The sequence below is a fragment of the Poecilia latipinna genome, unplaced genomic scaffold (genome assembly GCF_001443285.1).
Source record: "Poecilia latipinna isolate Pla-1442-1.1 unplaced genomic scaffold, P_latipinna-1.0 Scaffold2447, whole genome shotgun sequence".
In the NCBI taxonomy this organism is placed as follows: domain Eukaryota; kingdom Metazoa; phylum Chordata; class Actinopteri; order Cyprinodontiformes; family Poeciliidae; genus Poecilia; species Poecilia latipinna.
In genome coordinates this window covers 26,150-48,098 of record NW_015115063.1, presented here as the reverse complement: position 1 = coordinate 48,098, position 21,949 = coordinate 26,150, and the positions used below count along the sequence as shown (strand labels likewise).

Here is a 21,949-nt window from a genome sequence, read left to right as displayed (position 1 = left end):
TAAATTCCAGTCCAACATCTGGTCTGAGGTGATGCCTCTCGAACCTGTTGGAGGAAAAATATCCCAACTTCAGAAGATGCACTTTTATCTTAACAGTGCTCTTTGGTTCCTCCTATCAGTATGAAATTTCTCATATTGTTCAGATCTGCCATAACTGATTGATACCTGCTGGCCTCAGGTTTGCAACCATTTCCTGACTATGAGAAACCACAACCTCCTACGGTACATTAGGTTTTCTATTACTTTAATATCTCTGCTATAATTGATGTATATTTGCATATAAAATAAGTCAATAGAGTTTCAATTGCAATTTTTATATCTTCGTGTCATGTGGTAGATCTCAGCCGGCTGGTGAGAGAAAAAGTAGATCTTGGTCTCAAAGTTTGGGCACCCCTGCTGTAGAGCCTCCCTGAAGGAATAACCTAAGTATATCATAAAAGAAATAGATTCAAATGCTCTCTTGATGTTTGTTATGGTTTTGGAAGCTCAAGTTTAAAATAAAACCAACATTATAAATAAAAATGAAGGAAACAATTAGGCTTTTTTATGGCAACCTCAGGAACCATCAGTGAGAAAACTGCTCACACAAACAGACTAAAGCTGCTACTTACTTGATACAGAGGTGGGGTTATGATGAGCTGTCTGCACAGGAACGCTCCCCTTTTTGTCCAACTACTGAAGCCTTCTCCATCATGTCAGGAAAAGCAACAACAATCAGTTGGACTATTAAGCCATTAGCTAAGAAAGAGAAGACATGTTTCTACCTGCAGGGAGTGAAAGTGAAGATCTTCCGCTTTAGGTCAAAGGTTGAGCTGTAGGATAAGGAGGGATTGAAGGAAGTATTATCTGTGGCACATGGCCACACTAACTGATCCAGAGAAAAACGTGCCAAGTCACACACCGTTTGACCTCTCGTGCTGGAGGGACTTTTACCGAGTAGCAGAAATACAGAATGGGCCTGCTCCAGGATCGGTCTTGTGGACCAGTATAGGCCCTACATAGCCAGCACTAACACATACTGTAGCAGACCCACCCCACCCCCCAAAGGAAGGATTGTGGCTTTACTGATGAACAATGAGGTTTATTGGAAGTAAACTATGAGTTTAACCATAAGAGCTGTATGTACAAACACGGAAAGAATCAGAACAACGGATGCAATGTTTAGCAGTTAATTCAACCATAGATAATGGTAATAAGGGCTTCAGATTTCACAGGTGAGGAAAACGTTTTAATTTAAAGAAAAGATTGAACAAGTGAGCAGTGGGTCAGTTATATTAGCCTAACTGTTGCTGGCCTGCTATTGACTTTGATAACCTTAGCATGTGCTGGACAGTTCGGTGTGTTTTGGTTCCGTTGGCACTAAACAAGCAGGACTCTGGAGAACGTATCTACACAATGAGGAGGCAATTGAGCCATTTGACTCAGGTGTTTTGTACCTGTGGCATATCTAAAAACTGCCAAAATGTTTTGTCATGTTGGTGACTGAAGCCTGTTATGATGACTTCAACACATTTCTTCAGACAGGTTGGCACGGCTTTTAATGCTGTCCAAAAATTTTTCTATAAGCTGACTAATTTCTTTAGTAATTATTTCTGACTTTTTTATGCTTTATCTTGTAAACCAGGTGGGCAGAGTAATTTGAATGAATATGATGGTGACACACAGGTGAGTCTGATTAGTTTTGCTCACACTACTTTTTAAAATATTTATTTATTATCCTAATGTTTCTGCTATATTTCTTGTTTTTCCTTCCAGGCTGGAAGTCTTCCTCCTTCATGTTGATGAAAACAAGAGCAGCACCAAAGATACTTCACCATCAGTGATCACAAGACCATCCATGGCTGCTTCCAATGAACTTTCAAAGCACACTTCACCTTCAGTGCAAAGTACCATGAATGTATGAACTTTGTTGTATACTGTCCATGCTGTTTGATGTTTTGAAATAAAAGTAGATTATATACTGCAACTGGTGCTGGTGTTTTTGTAGATTCAAGTGGCATCTAATGTCTTTTAAAATGAATTTGGGGATTACTGATGGCCAGTATTTTATGGGAAAAAAGGCTTTAATTGCTCTAGTGGCTTTTATTTGGTAGTAAATTGACAAAAATGTGAGTAATGAGAGAAATGGAAGACCAGGAAGCAAACCCAGGACAGCCGCATTGAAAACTAGATCCTCCATATGTGGGTTGTGCTTAACCCCTACACCACCACAGCACACTCTGCCAGTAGTATTTTAAAACTCAGATTTTTATGTTGATATATACTTCACACTGTTCTGTGTTAGATTAACACGTTCATAGTGTTAACTTTTGACTAAATACACTGGTGTTGAGTAAGTCAACACTGATGTGTGTTTAATTTCAACTACTGTCAGTGTTGATTCAACTGTATCACAAATTACACTTTCAAAAGTGTAATTTCTACACCATCCAGAGTGGATCAATATAGACACTATCAGAGTGTTGAATTCAACTCTGTAGGAGTTAACTGAACACTTCCAAATTTGCTGTGCATATTCAAGATATCAGTAATGTCAATCTGACTAGTCAGAATGTTAATTTATGTTAAATAGAAAAACTGTGTAATTCAAGATATCTCTAATTCATTTGGAGATATCTGAAAATGAATTTTGACTAGTAAAAAATACAATTCAAGATATCCCTAATTTAGTTTTATCTAGTCATTATTTGCTTTTAAGATATCTATTATTTAGTGTCCACTAGTCAAAACTACATATCTCCTATCCAAAAATACATTTAAGATATTTTAAATTATGGAGAATTATGACTATAGTCAAAACTAAAATCGAGATACCTCGAATTTACTTTATGACTAGTCATAATTTAATTGTAGATATCTGAAATGTGTATTTCAGATAGTCAGAAAATCATTGTAGATTTCTTGAATTGAAGTCTCTATATAACTCAATGGTAAATCTGATGTCATTTCAACTAGTCAGAATGTAATTAGAGATATCTCAAATAGGTATTTTGTTAGTCAAAATATAATTAGAGATATCTACGAAAACGACTAGTCATAAAACAACTTGAGATATCTGGAATGTAAGGGCAGTAAAACAGAATTTATTTTATAACGGCCTGCCACAGGGGGCCGCTAATAAGATACATTTTTACAACGCTGATCCTTTGGTCGTTAAGCGTTGTTTGGAACTTTCCTCCAACTTTATGCTTTTCCTGTCAGAACAGATATATTTGTGATGACTTCAACCTTTACAACAAAATGAAAAACTGAAGGTCATCTGGTACTTACTCCTACAAAGTCACCATCTACCAAGAAAGGTAAAATGGAGAAAGCTAAAGCAGAGAACGTGATAGCGGTGCTAAGCTAGCTATCGAGGAGCAAGGGACATTTACTGGGAAGTCTATTGATGACTTGAAGTCTTCTTTCAATTTTGTCTCTGCTGACATACAAGATATTAAAAGCACACTGCACACTGCTGAGTCAGTAAAGCTGAAGAAAAGATTCAGGTATTGGAAAACAAAGTGCTGTAGTCAGCAGGTGATAAGAAGCGGTGGAATCTGCGGTTCCGCAGCATGCCCGAAGAAGGGATGGAAAATGTAAGGCTCAAGGTGGTGGAGGTATGTCAGAATATAATCCCAAACTACAAACAGAAGCTTCCACAGGTGATTGATTCAGCCTATCGGCTAGGAAGAAAACATCCAACCAAACCACAACCCCGAGATTTAATCATCCAATTCTCTATGCAGCATTTCCACAACTTGATCTGGAAAATGGCAAAAAATTCTGACTACTTGAAGCAAATAAATCTCCTGTTCAAAGAATATTTTTCTGTGGAAGACCACGAGAAACGGAGCCAGCTGTGGCCAAAAATTCAACAAGCCTGCAAGGATAAGAAGATCGCATATTTTGTAGGACAACAAGCTTTTGTGGATGGCAAGGAAAATGAATAACAGTTTCGTTGGATCCCATTCAACTTAATATGGAGGGAAAGTTCTATGTTCTCAGTTAAGTTTGACTAAAACTCAGACACTTATCTTGTTTGTTTATTACTATGTTAAAGTTCTTCTCAGTTAATGCTCGAGGACTGAGTGATATCATTAAAAGGAAACTTTATTTCTGTTTGCAAAAAATTGTGCTGATTTTTGTTTGCTTCAAGAGACTCATTCCCTTGATAGTGACTATAAATTTTGGAAAGATCAGTGGGGAGAAGACTTGTACAGCAGGTACATTAACTTTGAAACACAAATTTAATAGCGGCATCATCTTCACTGAAGACGACCCAGCTGGACACTATATTCTCACAGTTATCGCATATGATAATTCTTTCTCTTATTGGTAACATTTATGGTTATAACAATGCTAAGGAAAATGCCAGGCTGTTTGAAACTTTGGACCCCAGTATTGATGCTCTTGTTAAAAAATTTAATATTAAGATAATTTTAGGAGATTTCAACATTACTGTGAATGATGAGGTTGATCGATGGCCTAACAGGCAAAGAATAAATTCTCAGATTGTTGACTTTATGAATAAGTGAAGTTTAATAGATGTTTGGAGGGTAAATAATCCAAACACAATACACTTTACATGGAAAAACAAAGCTTGTTCGCAACACTCAAGAATGGATCTTTGGCTAATAGCTGACTCCACAACATTCAAATTGCAAATCTGAGATTATTCAAGCACACCTTACTGATCATAAAGGCATTTTGTTACAGGTTTGTATTTCCCCTGATAGAACTACTAAAAGGAACCCTGCATATTGGAAGATGAATAACTCCCTTCTTAATGACAAATCTGTATATTTAACAATTAAAAACAAAATTGCAGAGTACCTAAAACTAGCACAATCTGAAAATAATTATGAACGTTACTAGGAGGAGCTTTTAAAATATGAGTTAAGAAAAATATTAAGTAAAGCTGGGGCAAGTAGAATTAAAAATAGCATAAAGGAGGAAAACTACTTGGTCTCTGAGTTGATTTCATTATCCTCTTGTCATGATTCAGGCTTTGGTGAGGTGAGATGAGACGCAGGCAGGCCAGGATGAAGGTGAAAATGATGAATTTAATGATAAAGAGTCCACAGGGAAACAGACTTAGACGAGGGTGATACACGACGAGGATCCGAACAGACAAAGACAACAGGTGGGGTAAAATACACAGGGAAGGTAATCAGGGAACGGGATACAGCTGGGAGCAATCAACAGGGAAGACAGATTCACAGGGGAAACTGGACTAACACAGAAAAACTACACAGAAAACACAGATCCTAACACCTCTACTCTTTCTGAAAATCTGTCTGAGCAACAGAGAGCTAAGTTACAAACCCTTCAGCTTAAACTTGATCAAATTTATATTAAAAAGGCAAAATGAGTTTTTATACGTTCACGAGCCAAATGGTTAGAAGAGGGGGAACAAAACTCTAGGTACTTCTTCAAACTTGAAAAGCAAAGACAAAAAATGGTATTACTAAACTTAATTCAAGTGGCACATTTATTGATGACCCCAAAATGATTGCAATATATGTGAAACTTTTTACAAATCATTGTATGAGTCTAGACATTTTCCTGAGGAACATGATTATTTCTTTAACTCCTTAAGTGGCACAGAAACACTTGGTGACCAAAACAAAATATTATGTGACTCTCCAATCACACCCGACGAAATTAAACAAGCTATTAATAGTCTTAAATCAAATAAATCCCCTGGTACAGATTAACTTTATAAGATGTTCTCAGAAGAACTCACTCCATTTTTACATTCTGTGTTTATTGAAAGCATTAGTAATGAAAGACTCTCCCATCACTTTCTCAGTTTAATTACTCTAATCCCAAAACCTCAGAAAAATGCATTAATATTGGATAATTGGCATCCTATCTCTTTACTTAACAGAGATTATGAAATTTTAGTCAGCTGTTTGGCAAAAAAAAAAAATTAAAAGTTCCTGTGATATTATAGAGGAATCTCAAAATGGCCTTATGACTGTAAGGCATATTATTGATAATATAAGATTGGTTCTTGATATCTTAGAATATCCAGAAATGGTTTCAGCTAACAGCTTTTTTTATTTTTAGATTTTCAAAAGGCATTTGACTCGATAGAACATGAGTTCATCTTCAAAGCCCTCGGCTTATTTGGTTTAGGAGAGAATTTTCAAAAATCAATTTGCACTCTTTATACTTATGGAAAAAGCTCAATAAAATTACCTCATGGAACTACCAAAAGATGCTGCACAGTGGCGCAGTTGGTAGAGCTGCTGCTTTGCAGCAAGAAGGTTCTGGGTTTGATGCCAGCCTGGGGTCTTTCTGCATGGAGTTTGCATGTTGCAAATCTTAGCTACTTTTATTAAAAATAGCGATCTTAACGACATCTCAGTTGCAGAAAAAACTATGAGTCAACTAGCTGATGATACAACTCTGTTCTTACAAGATAAGTTTCAAATTGATGTTGCACTTAGACTTTTAAATACATTTCCAGTAGCCTCTGGTCTTAAACTTAACTTATCTAAATGTGAACTTCTTCCAATCAATAGTTGTAATGAATTATCTTTGTCAGGAATTCCTGTGAAGTCTGAAGTTAAATATATTGGGGTAACTATAGTTAAAGAGCAAACAGCAAGAATTAGCAAAAACTTTGATCCAATTATGCGTCAACAAAGATTTAATCTATGGCTACAGAGAGACCTGACTGTCACTAGTCAAGTTCTGCTGCATGCTGCATGAAGAATTTCCACAAGATAGTGGAAGTAGTAGTCCATTGTAATTTGCTGTAAAATGTGTATATTTTTGACATAATTCAATATATGACTTAAATACGGTATATACATGATCATTCCCAACTCAAAGGTCACTGCAAATATGTTTTTTACCTGTGATTTAAATTCCATATTCTTGTGTTTTTCCCCTCTCCTTTCTTTTTTCAATTTGATGACATACAAATCCAAGTTCAAACAAATTTGACAAATTTCTCAAATAGTCAACACAATGGATAACTGAAAGTTTTACTTTCTTAAACCCATAATGTAGAGTTCAAAATATAAAACATGTCAGAGCTCTTTGTGTTAAAGAAATTTAGTAGTGGAACTAACTGAATGAGGTTGCTGTCATGTTTTGTAGTATGTGGAGTGGTTCGCAGCCGAGTGTAAAGCGGATCAGTGCCTCCAAATCTGAGGCCATGATCTTGAGCCAGAAAAGGGCAAAGTGCTTTCTCTGGTTTGGTGAGGATGTCCTGCCCCAAATGGAGGAGTTTAAGTGTGTTGGAATCTTGTTCACAAATGGGAAAATTGGGGCAGAAGATCAACAGGCAACTTAGCACAGCACCAGCAGTGAAGCGGACGATGTACCAGTCTGTCATGGTGAAGAGAAAGCCGAGTTAAAAAGTGGAGCTCTCAATTTACCTGTTGTTACAACCCCTCCCCAACACAGCGAAGGATAAATTCAAGCACTCGGTGTAACACAAAAACTATAATCACTAAGCAGTTAATGTCAGTAGCTTCAGAGTATCCAAAGCCAAAATAACAAACAAAGCACCCTCTTTTAACTATAAAATAAAATATCACTTTCTGGAAGTGTGTGTGCAGATAAAAGACATAGAGGAAAGACAGAATCCATAACAGTAGGGTCAGAATTTGGCGTGAACAACATGAAACCATGGATCCATCCTGCCTTGTTCAGACTGGTGGTGGTGCAATGGTGTGGGGGATATATTTTCCTGGCACATTTTGGGCCCATTAGTACCAATTGAGCATCATGACAAAGCCGCAGCTTACCTGAGTATTGTTGCTGACCATACTTTATGCCATAAAGCGTGAACCATCTCAGACTGTTATTTTGAACACAACAATGAGTTCACTGTACTCGAATGGCTTCCACAGTCACCAGATCTCAATTCAATAGAACACCTTTGTCGTGGAATTGGAGATTCACATTATGAATGTGCAGCCGACAAATCCGCAGTAACTAAGTGATGCTATCATGTTAGTATGTACCAGACTCTCTGAGGAATATTTCCAGTACCTATGCCACAAAGTATTAAGGCAGTTCTGAAGACAAAAGGGAGTCCAACCCAGTACTAGCAAGGTGTATCTAATAAAGAGGCCGGTGAGTGTATAACCCCTTCAACAAAAAAGTTAAAAATGAAATGAAATTAAAATTAAAAAACAGTCTGTCATATTTTAACTGGAAAATGTAGTATGAGCTTTGTCATTGTATTCAGATCTTGTTTACCATTATGGTTTTATAGAACATGAGTGTTACCTAAACCTCAGGGTATGAAAAACAAGTGATTGGGAGAATAGGAAAAAACACTGTGATGAAATAAAAATAAAAACTTATGACGGGTAGATGAAGAAGAAAAATTGTACCTTCTGAAATTAAATTTTAAAAAAGTTTCATTAAAAGACCACACAGCCCTTCATAATGCAAAGACCCTTCCTGTCACTGGTGTGTGTGTGTGTGGATATATTGGATGTGCAGAAAAGAGAACAATTAATCCCTCCACCTCTTTCTATTGCACAAAAAGGCTTTCTTGTTGCGTTTACACTTGTCCTGTTGTCCGTTTCCACGTGTTCCAGTTCTTTCCATAGCCCCGCCCATCATGTTCTCAACACCGTTTCTGATTGGTCGAGCCACCCATCGTTAGTTTCAGGACAGCGGCTCCTCCTACCTCTGCTTTCCTCCTGACTGTTTGCTACTGACTCTACAAGGTCCGTCCCAACACGGAAATGTGGGAAAGTGCTGCTTTTATGGATGTAAAGCGACACTTTAATTGTCACCACCAGATGTTGGACGTTCGCTACGCGGCAGACGGACACTGGAAATGAATATAGAGTTTGACCTCTGTCGCTAGTTTAGCAGCTTTAATTGAGTCCTCTTGTTTGTGTCGGACCACCATGAAGTCGAGGATTTTAGGGATCATGGGGGTTCTAGAACTCATTCTGCTGTCTCTTCTCCTGCTCTCCTGGGAAAACAAACTTCTTCAGGTAAACTTCACAGCTTTAAACTGTATGTTTCTGTTGCTCTCAGTAGGGTTCGTGTTCTGTCATTTATGTGCACAGAGGGGGCTGGCGCAACTGGTTTCTGCGGCTATTTCAGGCTCCAGTAAGGTTCCAGTTAGTAGCTGGTTGGCCAGGGGTGAGAAAACTCTATTAAGACAGTAATAAAGAGTGTGTACGTGCGTTTTTACGGCTGTTCTTGCTCATGAGTCTCCAAATGCACGGTTTGGTTCAGTTGTTCACCTGGACACCGGCACAGTTAAAAGGCTGCGCTCACTGGGTCAACATGGGAGCGGTATACACACACATGCACGGTCGCACACACACGGATACAGCGCTTGTCACCTGACAGGACATCATTTGTCCCATTGTCTCGTCTCAACAAAGTTTAATATAATTTACATAAAATCTAATCTTATTGTTGACATAAATCTAGCCTAATCCAAGCCCTGATTCAAATATTTAGTTTTTTTTTGTTACTGTACCCAAGTAAAAAAAATGTATGCTTTAGTATACTAAATTTTAACATACTTTAGCATACTTTGATTGATGTACTTAAACTGTACTATTTTGGAACAATTTTGTACTTAGTATACTTTAGTAGTACTTAAGTTGTATAAAATTACAACTTTTAGTATACTTAGTATACTTCACCATACTTTTTTGGAACAACTTCAAGTTGTACTTAGTATACTTAAAGTATACTTCATTTTTATATTGAGTGTACTAATTCTGTCATAGAATTATATTAAAAATATACTTTTAATATACTTTAAATATACTGCTAATATATTAGTAATGTATTTAAATTACACTTAATTTTGAGATTTGATTTACTGCTATTGCTAATAAAGTACAATTTTAATTACTCATGAAATTCCTACTTTCCTATTTTGTACATTACATGCATAACTACACTGCAGTACTTACATTGTTTTAGGCTACAATTACATGGAAAGATTAATTACACAAGATGTTCAAGGTAATTCAAATATTTTGTTTTATTACCGACATTTTAAAATTGTCCAATTTTTACTCACAACTTTATGAACTTTACATAAATTATCAGTTTACACATCAAAAGTGAACACAATGAACATGAAAATTTGACATTAAACACAAAAGTTATTACTTTAAAGAACAAAAATTATAATTACATTGTGCTTTCAATATATTACCATTTTGGTAACACTTTATTTGATGGGGTGTGCATAAGACTGAGATGACACTGTCATAAACATAACATAAAACCTTTCATCCAACTTTTAAAGCAAATTCTCATTAAATTTGTCATTATTTACTGAATGACACTTCATGACACTGTTGGTATGTTCCTAACAGGAGTGAGGATCAACGACAGAACATTCCCATTCACTTCACCACTGCACCTTACAGAAACCTACAAAAAAGAACAATAGAGCAATTAAACAGAGAAAGCATTTGTATTTAAAGAGAACAGAAAAATGGCAAATAAAAAAATAATACTTACAATTTCAAGACGTTGTGGACTCACCATGTGTGTGACATCAGAACTGATGATGATTGAGACCAGATGCCTGGGGTGAAAAAAACATTTCTGGGTGTCTTCTTTGCCTGTTTATGTTAGAAGTAGAAAAAAAATAGTCAGATAGAATCAGTTGATGTTGGCAATAACTATGAAGCTGTTTTAAGTGTGGACTTAAGGAGATAAACTATCTTAAAAACTTTCCATCCATGATCTGAACATGGTGATCCTTGCAGGGTGGTGACGGGGGCAGGTGGTGCCCATCTCCAGCAGTCATCAGATGAGAGGCAGAGGTTCACCCTAGACAGGTCACCAGTCCATCACAGGGCCCTGAAAGCCAACAACAAATAAAATGTATGAAAGAGAAACATTAGATTAACAAGGGGACAAATTCTGTCCAGTTATCTTTAAATCAAATCATGTTTATTAAGCATTTGGTGTTGGTAACACACCCGTTTTTGTTGTTGAAAATGTAGCTAGCTCCTCATTGGAAAAACAAACTTACATCATGAAGACGATGTGGAGGTTCATCCTCAGAGCTGGTTGGTGATCTGGTGGAACCAGAGCCTCTTCTGAGACAGAAAGTCTTTAGGTTTTCTAGCACCCGATTTCTCTGGCTTCCTCTTTCATCTTTATTTGCTTAGTTAGACAGCAAACATATGTTGAAGATAAAATCATTGATGAACAAGTTATAACAACAACCACCTCAAAACATAATATCAAAGTCTCTCTGTCTTATGGAGCTTAATTAAAACCATGTTAGTTTATGAATTAAAGTATAAGTCGCAACAAACAGCCTGCATGCAGTTATAACATGAAGCTGAATGATTGTAATAATCATACAAGTCACAATAAAATTTATAAAATAATTATTTATGAAACCAACGTAAGTTATATATCTTTACTGCACTGTTTATAATTAAATGAAGATAATTAATAAGCAAACTTACCACCAGCTAGCAACACTTAGCAGCCTTCGTCCCTCCGGGCTCCTTTTGTGACACACATTTCATTTCCATCGGTTGTTGCCACGTTGTGTTGTCGTCTAACTAGGACGTCACCAGCTTGAATTTACCAAAATTAGTAACTATTGTCAAGACCCTCTCTACTTTTAAGGCAATATTACGCAAGTAAAACTGGCGAATTTGAACAGCGTCTGTTATCTTCCCTGCGTTCAAGTTTTTTCTTCTCTTTGTGGCATTTTTTAAATAAATGAAAGTGTGCAATACCGCCACCATCTGGTCTGGAGTATATGGAGTGAAAATAGTCTCAAAATATCTGTGCGTGTGTAAAAAGATTTGTGTGTGTGTAAAATGATTTATGCGTGTGTAAAAAGATTTGTGTGTGTGTAAAATATTTTGTGCGTGCGTAACAGGATTTGTGCGTGTGTAAAAAGATTTGTGCATTTGTAAAAAGATTTGTGTGTGTAAAAATATCTGTGCGTGTGTAATACTGGATTTGTAAACCTTAAAAATAAAATAAACCTTCTCCTCCTACATGTTGAAAAAGTACACACAAATCACCTGGTACGCACACACAAAACTGCATTTACACACAGATCCGGTTCCGGGAGCTCCCAGATTTGTGTGTAGATGGTGCTTTTACATACTATTAAAAGCTGGGATATCTAAGTTTTGCTCTGAGTCTCGTGTTTTTATCCTCTGACGTTTCTCATTGTGCTTGTGCCGAAGGGCCAAATACTTTAGTTCGTGGAAAACGGAATATCTCAGCACTTCCTTATAATATCCTAAAATTATTTACAGACATATTGAGCATTGTTGAGCGGTACAGGAGACTAAGTGGTCTGAAAAAGGGCCACTGGGTGGCGGAATGGTTCGCTGGCTGGAAAAATAGCCAGGCAATCCCAGAAGCAAGACGGAGCGTCCCGCTGGTCTGTCCTCTGAAGTAAGTAGGAGCTAAACCTGCAGGCTTTGCCCTCTGATTATGAGACATGGAGTAATTATAACTGATTTCAGGTTACGTTTTATATTTCTGGTATTTGATACTCTGCCCTCCTCATGTTTCTGTTAGTGGGAGCTAATGTTTATGTCAGTTATGCTACTTTAGCTGTTGGGAGCTAAGCATGGATTTTTACTGTCACACAGTTTGATAGTCCGTCTTCAGTCTTAACTTTAACACAGGTTGATTAAGTTTTATGATGCCGAAGTCGACAAGCATCTTCAGGAGATTATGGCAGTTGTAGATGTTGGTCACTATCACTGAAACTGTATTTTGTTGCTTCAGCAGTAATGAAGGTAGATCTGGACCTGCAGGAACATCATCTGCAGCTAGACTTTATTCACCATAACAAACTGAAAGATTCTTCATTTATGTTGACTTTTCAACATACTTAAGGATTTAGTCTAATCCTTAAGTATTAGACTAATACTTAAGTCTAATTATTGATTAGGCCTGTCGGAATAATCAATAAATCAATTAATCAGATGATAAATTAAAACAAACTCAATCATTTTCATTGGCATAATTTATTGTTTCTCTTTTTTTCTCTCTTTATACCAAAAACTGGATAATAAAAGTCTTCAGTTTGGTACTTTGGTCTCGACTAGCCCTTATTTTGAAAAGCAATTTTGTTTAAAAAGACTTCAAAATTCATTAGTTTTATTTATTCTGGATACTAAAAATGTCTTCCAGTTCCAGTGTTAAATGTTCATTAGAATTTAAAGTTTAATGACCTTTGAGAATGTGTTCTTGCATTATTATTTCGTCATTACCATTATATAATTTTAAAAAATGGTCTCAAAAGAACTATATTATCGTTTGTTGAGAACTGTGGAACAACTTATCATACAGTAATTGTTTTTCATGGTAACAGACCTATTCACACATCCTCCAGAATCTTCAGATTAAACTGTGTTTGTGTCTGAACCCCATTTCATCGGCCCTTAAACAAATATATACCTCGTCTGCAACCAGGACAAACCTGCTGTTCCTGTTCGTCTTCATTTCAAGTTGATTTTATGTAGATGGTAAAATGTATTCAGATGGTTTAGATTTTCACAAGCAGTAAATTTCTTTCTCGATTGATATTATGACACAATTGAGAGCTAATAAAGACATATGTAACCCTCATAAACTATGCAGATCTGTCTCTATGTTTAATGTGTTGTCTTATTCATTCTTAGAATGTCCTGTAGAGGGCACTAGACCCAAATTTCTCCTGTGTCGGTAAAGAAGAAGAGTAAGGCATAAGGGAGAAGGAAGAGAAATGGCAGACTATGTAGACTAAGCACGTTTCAGCAGAAGTAGAGAAGTCACTATTCACAAGGCTGCTGTTATACGAAAAAAATCTGTTCATTTTGAACTGGATGATGTACATTCTGTTCCGGGATTTCTCCGGTGAGTCTGTCGTTTTATTTTCAGCTGCTTATTTATGCAGAATGGCTACCTAGCTGGAGCTAATGTTGCTCAGTTTTTCCGAACAAGAAAAAAACCAACCGGAGTATATTATGTCACTCTGTAAGTAGCATAGTTCTGTGAAATGAGACCGTTTTATGGTGAAGTAATGTTATTGAGTAAGTTCTTTATTACTTAGCGGGGTTTTTTTTTAGGTTTATTTGAACCACTAATTTGTTTTTTTTTTCAATGAGAAGTAATTTAAAAAAATCTCGCTGATTTCTGTATACCTGCATGATCTGTTAACGCTCTGCATGCAGGTTGGTTTTTTTGAACAGCCGATATCTGAACAAGCCAGTGGAGTTCCAGAAGCAGGAGGGTCCCGCCGCCATCTTTGTGACTCGGACTGAAGCCTGGAAAGAGGAGGGACTATGCGGCTGGAGCTGGATATTTTGCTTGGACAACAGATAAGCTTATTGAACAAAAAGGGGGGCCCCAATCTGACAATCTATGTGCACATTGACTGAACTGACTGACTGAAACTGTATACTGAAGGACTAACTGGAATATGTAATTTTTTTTTTCTTGGAAAAGATGCGGTTGTTGACATGAGCTTTCCTAAGCCATAGCTTAGGAAACCTACCCTTATTTTTTCTGAATATTTTATTTTTTTTCCTAAGGGTGGACAATTTAAGTTTTTTTTATTAATCTTCATGAAGGTAATTAGTGTCACCTGAATTGTTATTCTTTTGTGGGGAAAGAAAAAATAAACTGGAGTTGTTGAATTTATTTGCTTATCATCCTCCTGTGTGACCCTAGAACAAAAGTAACTTTACTGCTGAGTTTATTGCTAGATAAACTAAGTAGTGGTTACATGGTAACATATTGTGGGGAGCCAGCAGCCAGGAGTATTATAAGTTAAGTAAGCTCAACATTAGCAAGTTTTAAGAAAACTGATATCAGAAAGCATGGAAGTCAATAAGATTAGTGTTGATGACATTGAGCAAAAGTACGGGGTGAATACAAAGAGATCAATCTTAGCTCTTGACCTAAATGAAGATGCTACAGATGCAAACATAACTGAAGCACTTAAAACTTATGGCACAGTGGTGAAGATAGTCAGGCTAAGGTCAAGTGAAACCATCATTGAGTTGGATGCTGAAGAAGCAGTTGAGCAGCTTAAGCCAAATTTCCCATGTGAAATAGCTACAGCCAAATATCCAACTGCAAGGTGGTATGTTGATGATATAGAGAGAGCTCTACTTTCACCTGTGTTTTCTCAGCCTTCAGCAGTAATGAACGCTCAGGAAACGGCCTCAGAACAAGATGTTTGTGAGTCTAGCAGTTCTGATAGTGGAGAGACTGAATCAGATAACGCTGACACTGCCCTCACATCAAAAGAACATCAAAGACAAACTCATGCAACTCGTGCCATTAATCCCTCACACTCCAAACAACCTGAACAAAGTGCAAAAAGTAAGAGACAAACTTTGTCAATTAACACACCTCCATTGAGTGATGATATGTTGAATTCCCAAGATGTTCAGCGCATAATCGTGGAGCATGTAATCAAAAATGAAGCTTCTTCATCAAGTCTGACTCCAAAGAGACTTCGTTCCTTTTCTGGACGAGTACCTAAACCCCCTGGAGAAGTAGATTTTGAGACTTGGTTCCTTCATGTTGAACTGATGTTTCAAGATGGATTCTCTATTGACATGCAAAGAAGGATGATTCTAGAAAGCTTACTGTCCCCTGCACTGGATATTGTGAAACAGCTTGGTTCTCATTCATATCCACAAGAATATGTCCGTCTCCTTCAGTCAGCATACGGACTCGTAGATGATGGTGAAGAGATATTTGCTAAATTTTTGAGCACTCACCAAGATCCAGGAGAGAGAGCTTCCGAATATCTGCAAAGACTGCAGGCAGTACTTAGTACTGCGATCAAGCGAGGTGGTGTGAGTGAAGTTAATGCAAACAAACAGCTGTACAAGCAGTTCATTCGTGGGTGTTGGGATCAGACTCTGCTTCTAACTCTTCAGCAGAGATTCAAAAGTGAGTCCCTACCAGATTTCTCTGAACTTCTTCTCCAGTTAAGAACAGAAGAAGAGCGTGATCAGTAAAGACTGACCGAATGCAACATCACTTTGGAAGCTCAAAGGTAAAACCTTCTTTACATTTTCAGACTGTCCCAGGACCTTCACTAAAACACGACCATGACATTGTACAGAAGTACATCACAGAGACATAAAGCTTAAGAAAGCAAGTCGCTGAGCTGCAGATGCAGCTTACAGAAAAAAGATCTCAAAGGAGGGTGAGAAGAAAACAGGAAACAACTGGATTTGTCGACCTGGCACCTATAGGAGCTGCGGAAGTGCATGTGCAACAGCCAGCACGCCAACCTCCTCCAAAAGCTTGGTTCTGCTTTAAATGTGGAGAAACTGACCATATTGCAAGACAGTGTGAGAATGCTCCAAACAAAGAATTGGTCGATAAAAAGCACAAGGAACTAAAGGAAAAACGCCAGCAGTGGGAAGCAAGATATGGAACGGCTTTAAACTGGACCGGGTTTCAGTAGAGTACTGATGCCAGACTAGTGCAGGCTCCACAATCAATGCAAGACTTAAAACACGATCAAAAATCGACAACCATCAACAATATGAGTCAGTCCCCTACATGTACATCAGATGAAGCACTTTTAGATGCTTTGGTAGGATCGAAAAACACCGCCAAGATGTTTATTGATGGAGTTCAAAGCATCTGCCTTCTTGACTCAGGCTCTCAAGTGACAACTGTCTCAGAAACATTTCACAAGCTCCACTTACATTCACGACCAATCCAGCCACTAGGTGACCTTTTAGATATTCAGGGTGCAGGTGGTCAGAGAGTTCCTTATCTGGGGTACATTGAGGTAAATCTTTTCTTTCCAGAAGAGATTATGGGGAGACCTGAAGAAGTCCATACTTTAGCCTTAATTGTGCCAGATTGTAGATCAAACAGAGAAGTTCCGGTGCTGGTTGGAACAAATGTGTTAGATGTTCTTTACGACGTTTATACAGCTTCTAAAAAGACCAGTGTTCACAACCAGCAAGCGCACTGTAAAAATGTGCCACTAATCAGGAAACTGTATGGCATGTACAAAGAAGATCGAGCAAGTGGTAGAGTAGGAAAGATAAAGTTGCTAAGAAAAACTAGTCAGAAAGTACCCGCTGGAGAAAAGGCTGTTTTAATGGGTTATGCCAGAAACATTAAAGTTTCTCCTGCGACAGACTGGCGACCTGTCCAGGATGTACCCCGCCTCTCGCCCGGAACGTTAGCTGGAGATAGGCACCAGCACCCCTCCCAACCCCACTGAGGGACAAGGGTGTTCAGAAAATGGATGGATGGATGGATTAAAGTTTCTCCAGGCACCTCCCTATTGGTTGAACAGGCAGACTCCATTTTACCTGGTGGATTAGTGTTCTGCAACTATGTTATGACAGCCCCACCGACAACATCTTTCAAAATCCCTATTTTAGTGAAGAATGAAAGGGCACATGACATCATAGTACCTGCTGCTCTAACTGTTGCTGAACTCTATAAGCGTCTCACAGTTTCAGCTCCTCAGTCAACTGAGAAAAAAAGAGTCAAGATCTCAGTCCGAGCTTACACAAAAGACTGTTTTATGTCAAAACATTAACTCACCAGTTAAACCTAGCCAGCTCAGATTTGACCTCACAGATACATCTCTTTCTGAAGAATGGAGAGAGAGAGTAACGGAAAAGTTAAGTTCGATGTCAGATGTGTTTGCTAGTCATGATTTAGACTATGGCAACACAACCGCGGTAAAACATAGGATACGCCTCTCATCCATCCTACTCCTTTTAAACAAAGACCGCGGCCAATACACCCGTCAGATTACGAGGCTGTCAGGTTACACTTTAAAGAACTGTATGATGCCAACGTAATCCGTGAGTCCGAAAGTCCATTTTCATCCCCTATCGTGGTTGTAAAAAAGAAAAATGGTGCAATCCGGCTCTGTGTTGACTATCGTAAGTTAAACAATCAAACAATCAAAGATGCCTATGCATTACCAAATATTGAGGAGGCTTTTTCGGCATTGACAGGGTCAAAGTGGTTCTCAGTCATGGATTTAAAATCAGGATACTATCAGGTTGAGGTTGAGGAGGAGGACAAGTATAAGACGGCGTTTGTAACTCCTATGGGGTTCTGGGAGTTTAATCGGATGCCACAGGGCTCCGATTAAACGCTCCCAGCACATTTCAGCATGTAATGGAGAAGAGTGTATGGGCAGCCTGAACCTTAAAGAAGTTTTAGTATTTCTGGATGATCTGATTGTTTTTTCTAGCACATTAGAGGAGCATGAAGAACACCTTATGCGTGTCCTGGGAAAGCTTAGAGAGTATGGACTTAAGCTTTCCCCTGAGAAGTGTCAGTTCTTCAGAACATCAGTCCTAGGTACTTACCTAGGACATGTAGTTTCTGAAAGAGGTGTTGAGACAGATCCTGAGAAAACCGCAGCATTGACAACTTGGCCAACACCTAAAAACATTAAAGAACTGAAATCTTTTTTAGGGTTTGCAGGGTATTATAGGAGATTTATCCGAGACTTTGCCAGAATTGCAAGACCCCTAAATGACCTTACCATTGGGTATTTTCCACCCAGGAAGGCTGCTAAACAGCACTTCAGACATACCTCAGCATTTGCCCTAAAAAGAGCATTTGCTGAAAAATGGACATCAGAATGTGATCACGCTTTTAATACTCTGATCCAGAAACTCACCACTGCACCAGTTTTAGGATGTGCAGATGTAACAAAGCCTTACATTCTTCATACTGATGCAAGTTTGCTTGGATTGGGCGGAGCTCTGTATCAAGAGCAAGATGGCCAGCTGAGGGTTATTGCTTTTGCCAGTAGGGGTCTTTCAAAGTGCGAGAAGCGTTATTCAAACCCATAACTTATCATCCTCCTGTGTGACCCTAGAACAAAAGTAACTTTACTGCTGAGTTTATTGCTAGTTAAACTAAGTAGTGGTTACACATACATAAGAAAATAAATATTTTATGCATTTATTTAAAGCACCACTGCAAAAATAGCCTTCACAGCAAAACATTTAATGTGAAACATTTGATCAACATAAAAAGAAAAATTTCTACATGCATTGTGATTATTCAAGTAATTTTTAGGTTCAGTAATGTTCTGACACAGTCAGGTCTGTCGGTGCATCAGCTGTTCAGGAAAATCAGCATAACTGTAGACTGTCTATTTGTACTTTTCTCTGCATCTTCAGACAATCTGCAGCAGCTGAGATTCTAGGAGGTTCAACACCAAAACCTGAAGCTTCAAACTGAGCCGTCAACTGAACCAAGACGCCTTTCAAACTACAGTAGTTAACCTGCTCTGTTGGTAGATGTTATGGTGTCTCCTTAATCTGTACAGACTGACCTTGGTCGTATTTGAATACACAGCTTTATGGTGTTTTGTTAATTGATTATAGTCAATATTTGAACATCCATGTAAGTTTGAAGACATTTCATTGTTAACTTTAGGTCGCTGTGAATCCACCCATGTTAATCTGAACCTATTTTGTTACAGATTCATCAGATTTGTTGCAATCTTAAATATTTAATCTGTCCTTTGTGTGCAGTGAGGTGAACATTAAAGTTAATTCAGGAAACACTTGTCATCTTCTTTCTACTGTATAAATCGAATGATGCCTCTATTAAAATCATATATTTGTGACATCAAACTTTTTTCTGTCATAAAGCAGTGGTCAAACTATGGCTAAATGTTTGTAATTTACTTTCAACAAATGGAAACCAAAATTGTTTTAAAGTAAAGACACTATGTAAACTCCTCATCTACCTCAACTCAGGTAAAATTTCCACTGTATGCAGGTAATTGTGATTACGATTGAATGAAAATTGTACAGATGGGCTTTAACTCCAGTTCGTAAGGGTCGGTGTCCTCCAACCTTTAGATGTCTCTTCTTTAACACACCTGAGTCAAATCATGAGGTCAGAGGTCATTAGCACGACTCTGGAGGACTTGACTGTCCTAAGCAGCCATTTAATTCAGATGTGTTGGACCAGGACATATCTAAATGTTGCAGGACACCAGACATTGATGCCTGGATCTGAGCATCCTGTTAGAGGATCAGTGTGTTCCTGCAGCAGCTCCATCGGACCAGAAGGTAGATGAGATCTGAAAGATCCTGATCATCCAGAAAGTGAAATAACACCAGAACCCAATCCATCAGTCAGCCGTTTCATCCTGTGTAGAGATAAATATAAAATGTTATTTATACACAGAAAGTCAACAAACTAGAATGGAAAGGCAATTTATTTCACTTAATTATATTTACTTAGTGAATAAAGTAAAAGGCAAATCAGAATATCTCACAAACTATAGATACAAATATCAGTCAGCAACTTGACTTAGAAATGTGATTGGAACCTTTTGGGCAAAACAGATACTGTAATAACCACACAGAGATCATTTTTTATGGATTAAAGATTCAAACTGTGCAGAATGAGACAATAAAAATACACGGACTTAGCTCCCAACAGCTAAAGTAGCATAGCTGACATAAACATTAGCTCCCGCTAACAGAAACATATGAGGAGGGCAGAGTATCAAAATACCAGACATATAAAACGTAACCTGAAATCATTTATAATTACTCCATGTCTCATTATAATCGGAGGGCAAAGCCTGCAGGTTTAGCTCCTACTTACTTCAGAGGACAGACCACCGGGACGCTCCGTCTTGCTTCTGGGTTTGCCTGGCTATTTTTCCGGCCAGCGAACCATTCCGCCACCCAGTGGTCCTTTTTCAGACCACTTAGTCTCCTGTACCGCTCAAAAATGCACAATATGTCTATAAATAATTTTAGGATATTAAAAGGAAGTGCTGATATATTCCGTTTTCCACTTCCACTATTTGCCACTTCGGCACAAGCACAGTGAGAAACGTCAGAGGATAAAAACACTAGACTCAGAGCAAAACTCAGATGTCCCAGCTTTTACTAGCATGTAAACGCACCATCTACACACAAATCTGGGTCCTTCACCGAAACGTGAAATGAGTCTCAAAAATAGTTGTGCACTCGTAACCGGATCTGTGTGTAAATGCAGTTTTGTGTGTGCGTACCAGGTGATTTGTGTGTACTTTTTCAACATGTATAGGCGTAGGAGAAAGTTTATTTTATTTTTAAGGTTTACAAATCCAGTATTACACACGCACAGATATTTTTACACACACACACAAATCTTTTTACAAACACACAAATCTTTTTACACACGCACAAATCCTGTTACGCACGCACAAAACATTTTACACACTGTTAATCCACAGTATTCAGCCACATCCCTAACTCCTCCTAACCTCCAGCGGACTGACTACTGACCAGCTCTCCATCTCACGGGTCCGAAAAGCCTCTTATTCCTGAGTATTACCGCAAATAAGAATGTAGAGAACTTTTGTTTAAGCAAGGAGCGAGAAAGATTTGTCTAAGCTCTAACTACCTTCATCCAGACGTTATGACCCGCTTCAGTCCATGATTCAGACACCGGAGTAGCCCCGCCGGTGTCCGAGCTCATAAACCACATCTGTTCACGGCAGCTCTTCCTCTATTATTAACATGCACTTCTTACCGCTTAGATAATTTTAGCGACTAGGAATAAGTCCCAGGGTCATTATTTATCTGAACTAAAGAACGTACGAAGCCACCCTAATTTACTAGGACCATTAACAATGATTTCACATTAATTAGAATTAATTTTTAGTTGACTCAATTAATTTAACTGTCCACAGCATCAATTAGAATTCAGTATTTTTATTAGCAGGCTTTAGCAGGGGAGAAAAGACATACAGCATTTAACAAAGGATTAAGTAATCAATAGATTTAAGAAAATTTAGACATTTCACCTAATTCTAAACCCTACACTGTGTCCTGATCTAAATAGAAACTTTGGGGAGGCAGTTTTCACTCGAACCCAGATGCAGAGACAATCTTTGGCAGCAGATAACTTGAACGTCCATGGATGGAGTCCTGTCTTTGTCTTGGCAGAATCCTTTTAGAATAAATCCAAAGGTGAACTGGTGAGAATCCTCAAT

At 38.0% G+C, this 21,949-nt stretch overlaps 1 protein-coding gene and 2 long non-coding RNA genes across 3 annotated transcripts in view; 1 reads left to right on the top strand and 2 right to left on the bottom strand.

The window, feature by feature from the left end:
* Positions 1 to 8,631: 8,631 nt before the first annotated feature.
* The window catches only part of LOC106937842 (serine/threonine-protein kinase/endoribonuclease IRE1-like), a 20,402-nt gene continuing 7,084 nt past the window's right edge, over positions 8,632 to 21,949 (top strand). Inside the window, exon 1 of the mRNA XM_015019560.1 lies at positions 8,632 to 8,960. Coding sequence (XP_014875046.1) covers positions 8,871 to 8,960 — 90 coding nt within the window. The 5' untranslated portion in view covers positions 8,632 to 8,870. The remainder of the gene's footprint in view (positions 8,961 to 21,949) is intronic.
* Positions 10,460 to 11,341, bottom strand: LOC106937843 (uncharacterized). The gene is made up of 3 exons (XR_001422475.1): positions 10,982 to 11,341; positions 10,665 to 10,806; positions 10,460 to 10,559 (listed from the first exon to the last, which is right to left on the bottom strand). It is a non-coding gene; the product is annotated as an uncharacterized LOC106937843 (long non-coding RNA).
* On the bottom strand, positions 12,074 to 20,494 carry LOC106937844 (uncharacterized). Its single transcript, XR_001422476.1, has 3 exons — positions 19,124 to 20,494; positions 18,381 to 18,389; positions 12,074 to 12,788 (listed from the first exon to the last, which is right to left on the bottom strand). It is a non-coding gene; the product is annotated as an uncharacterized LOC106937844 (long non-coding RNA).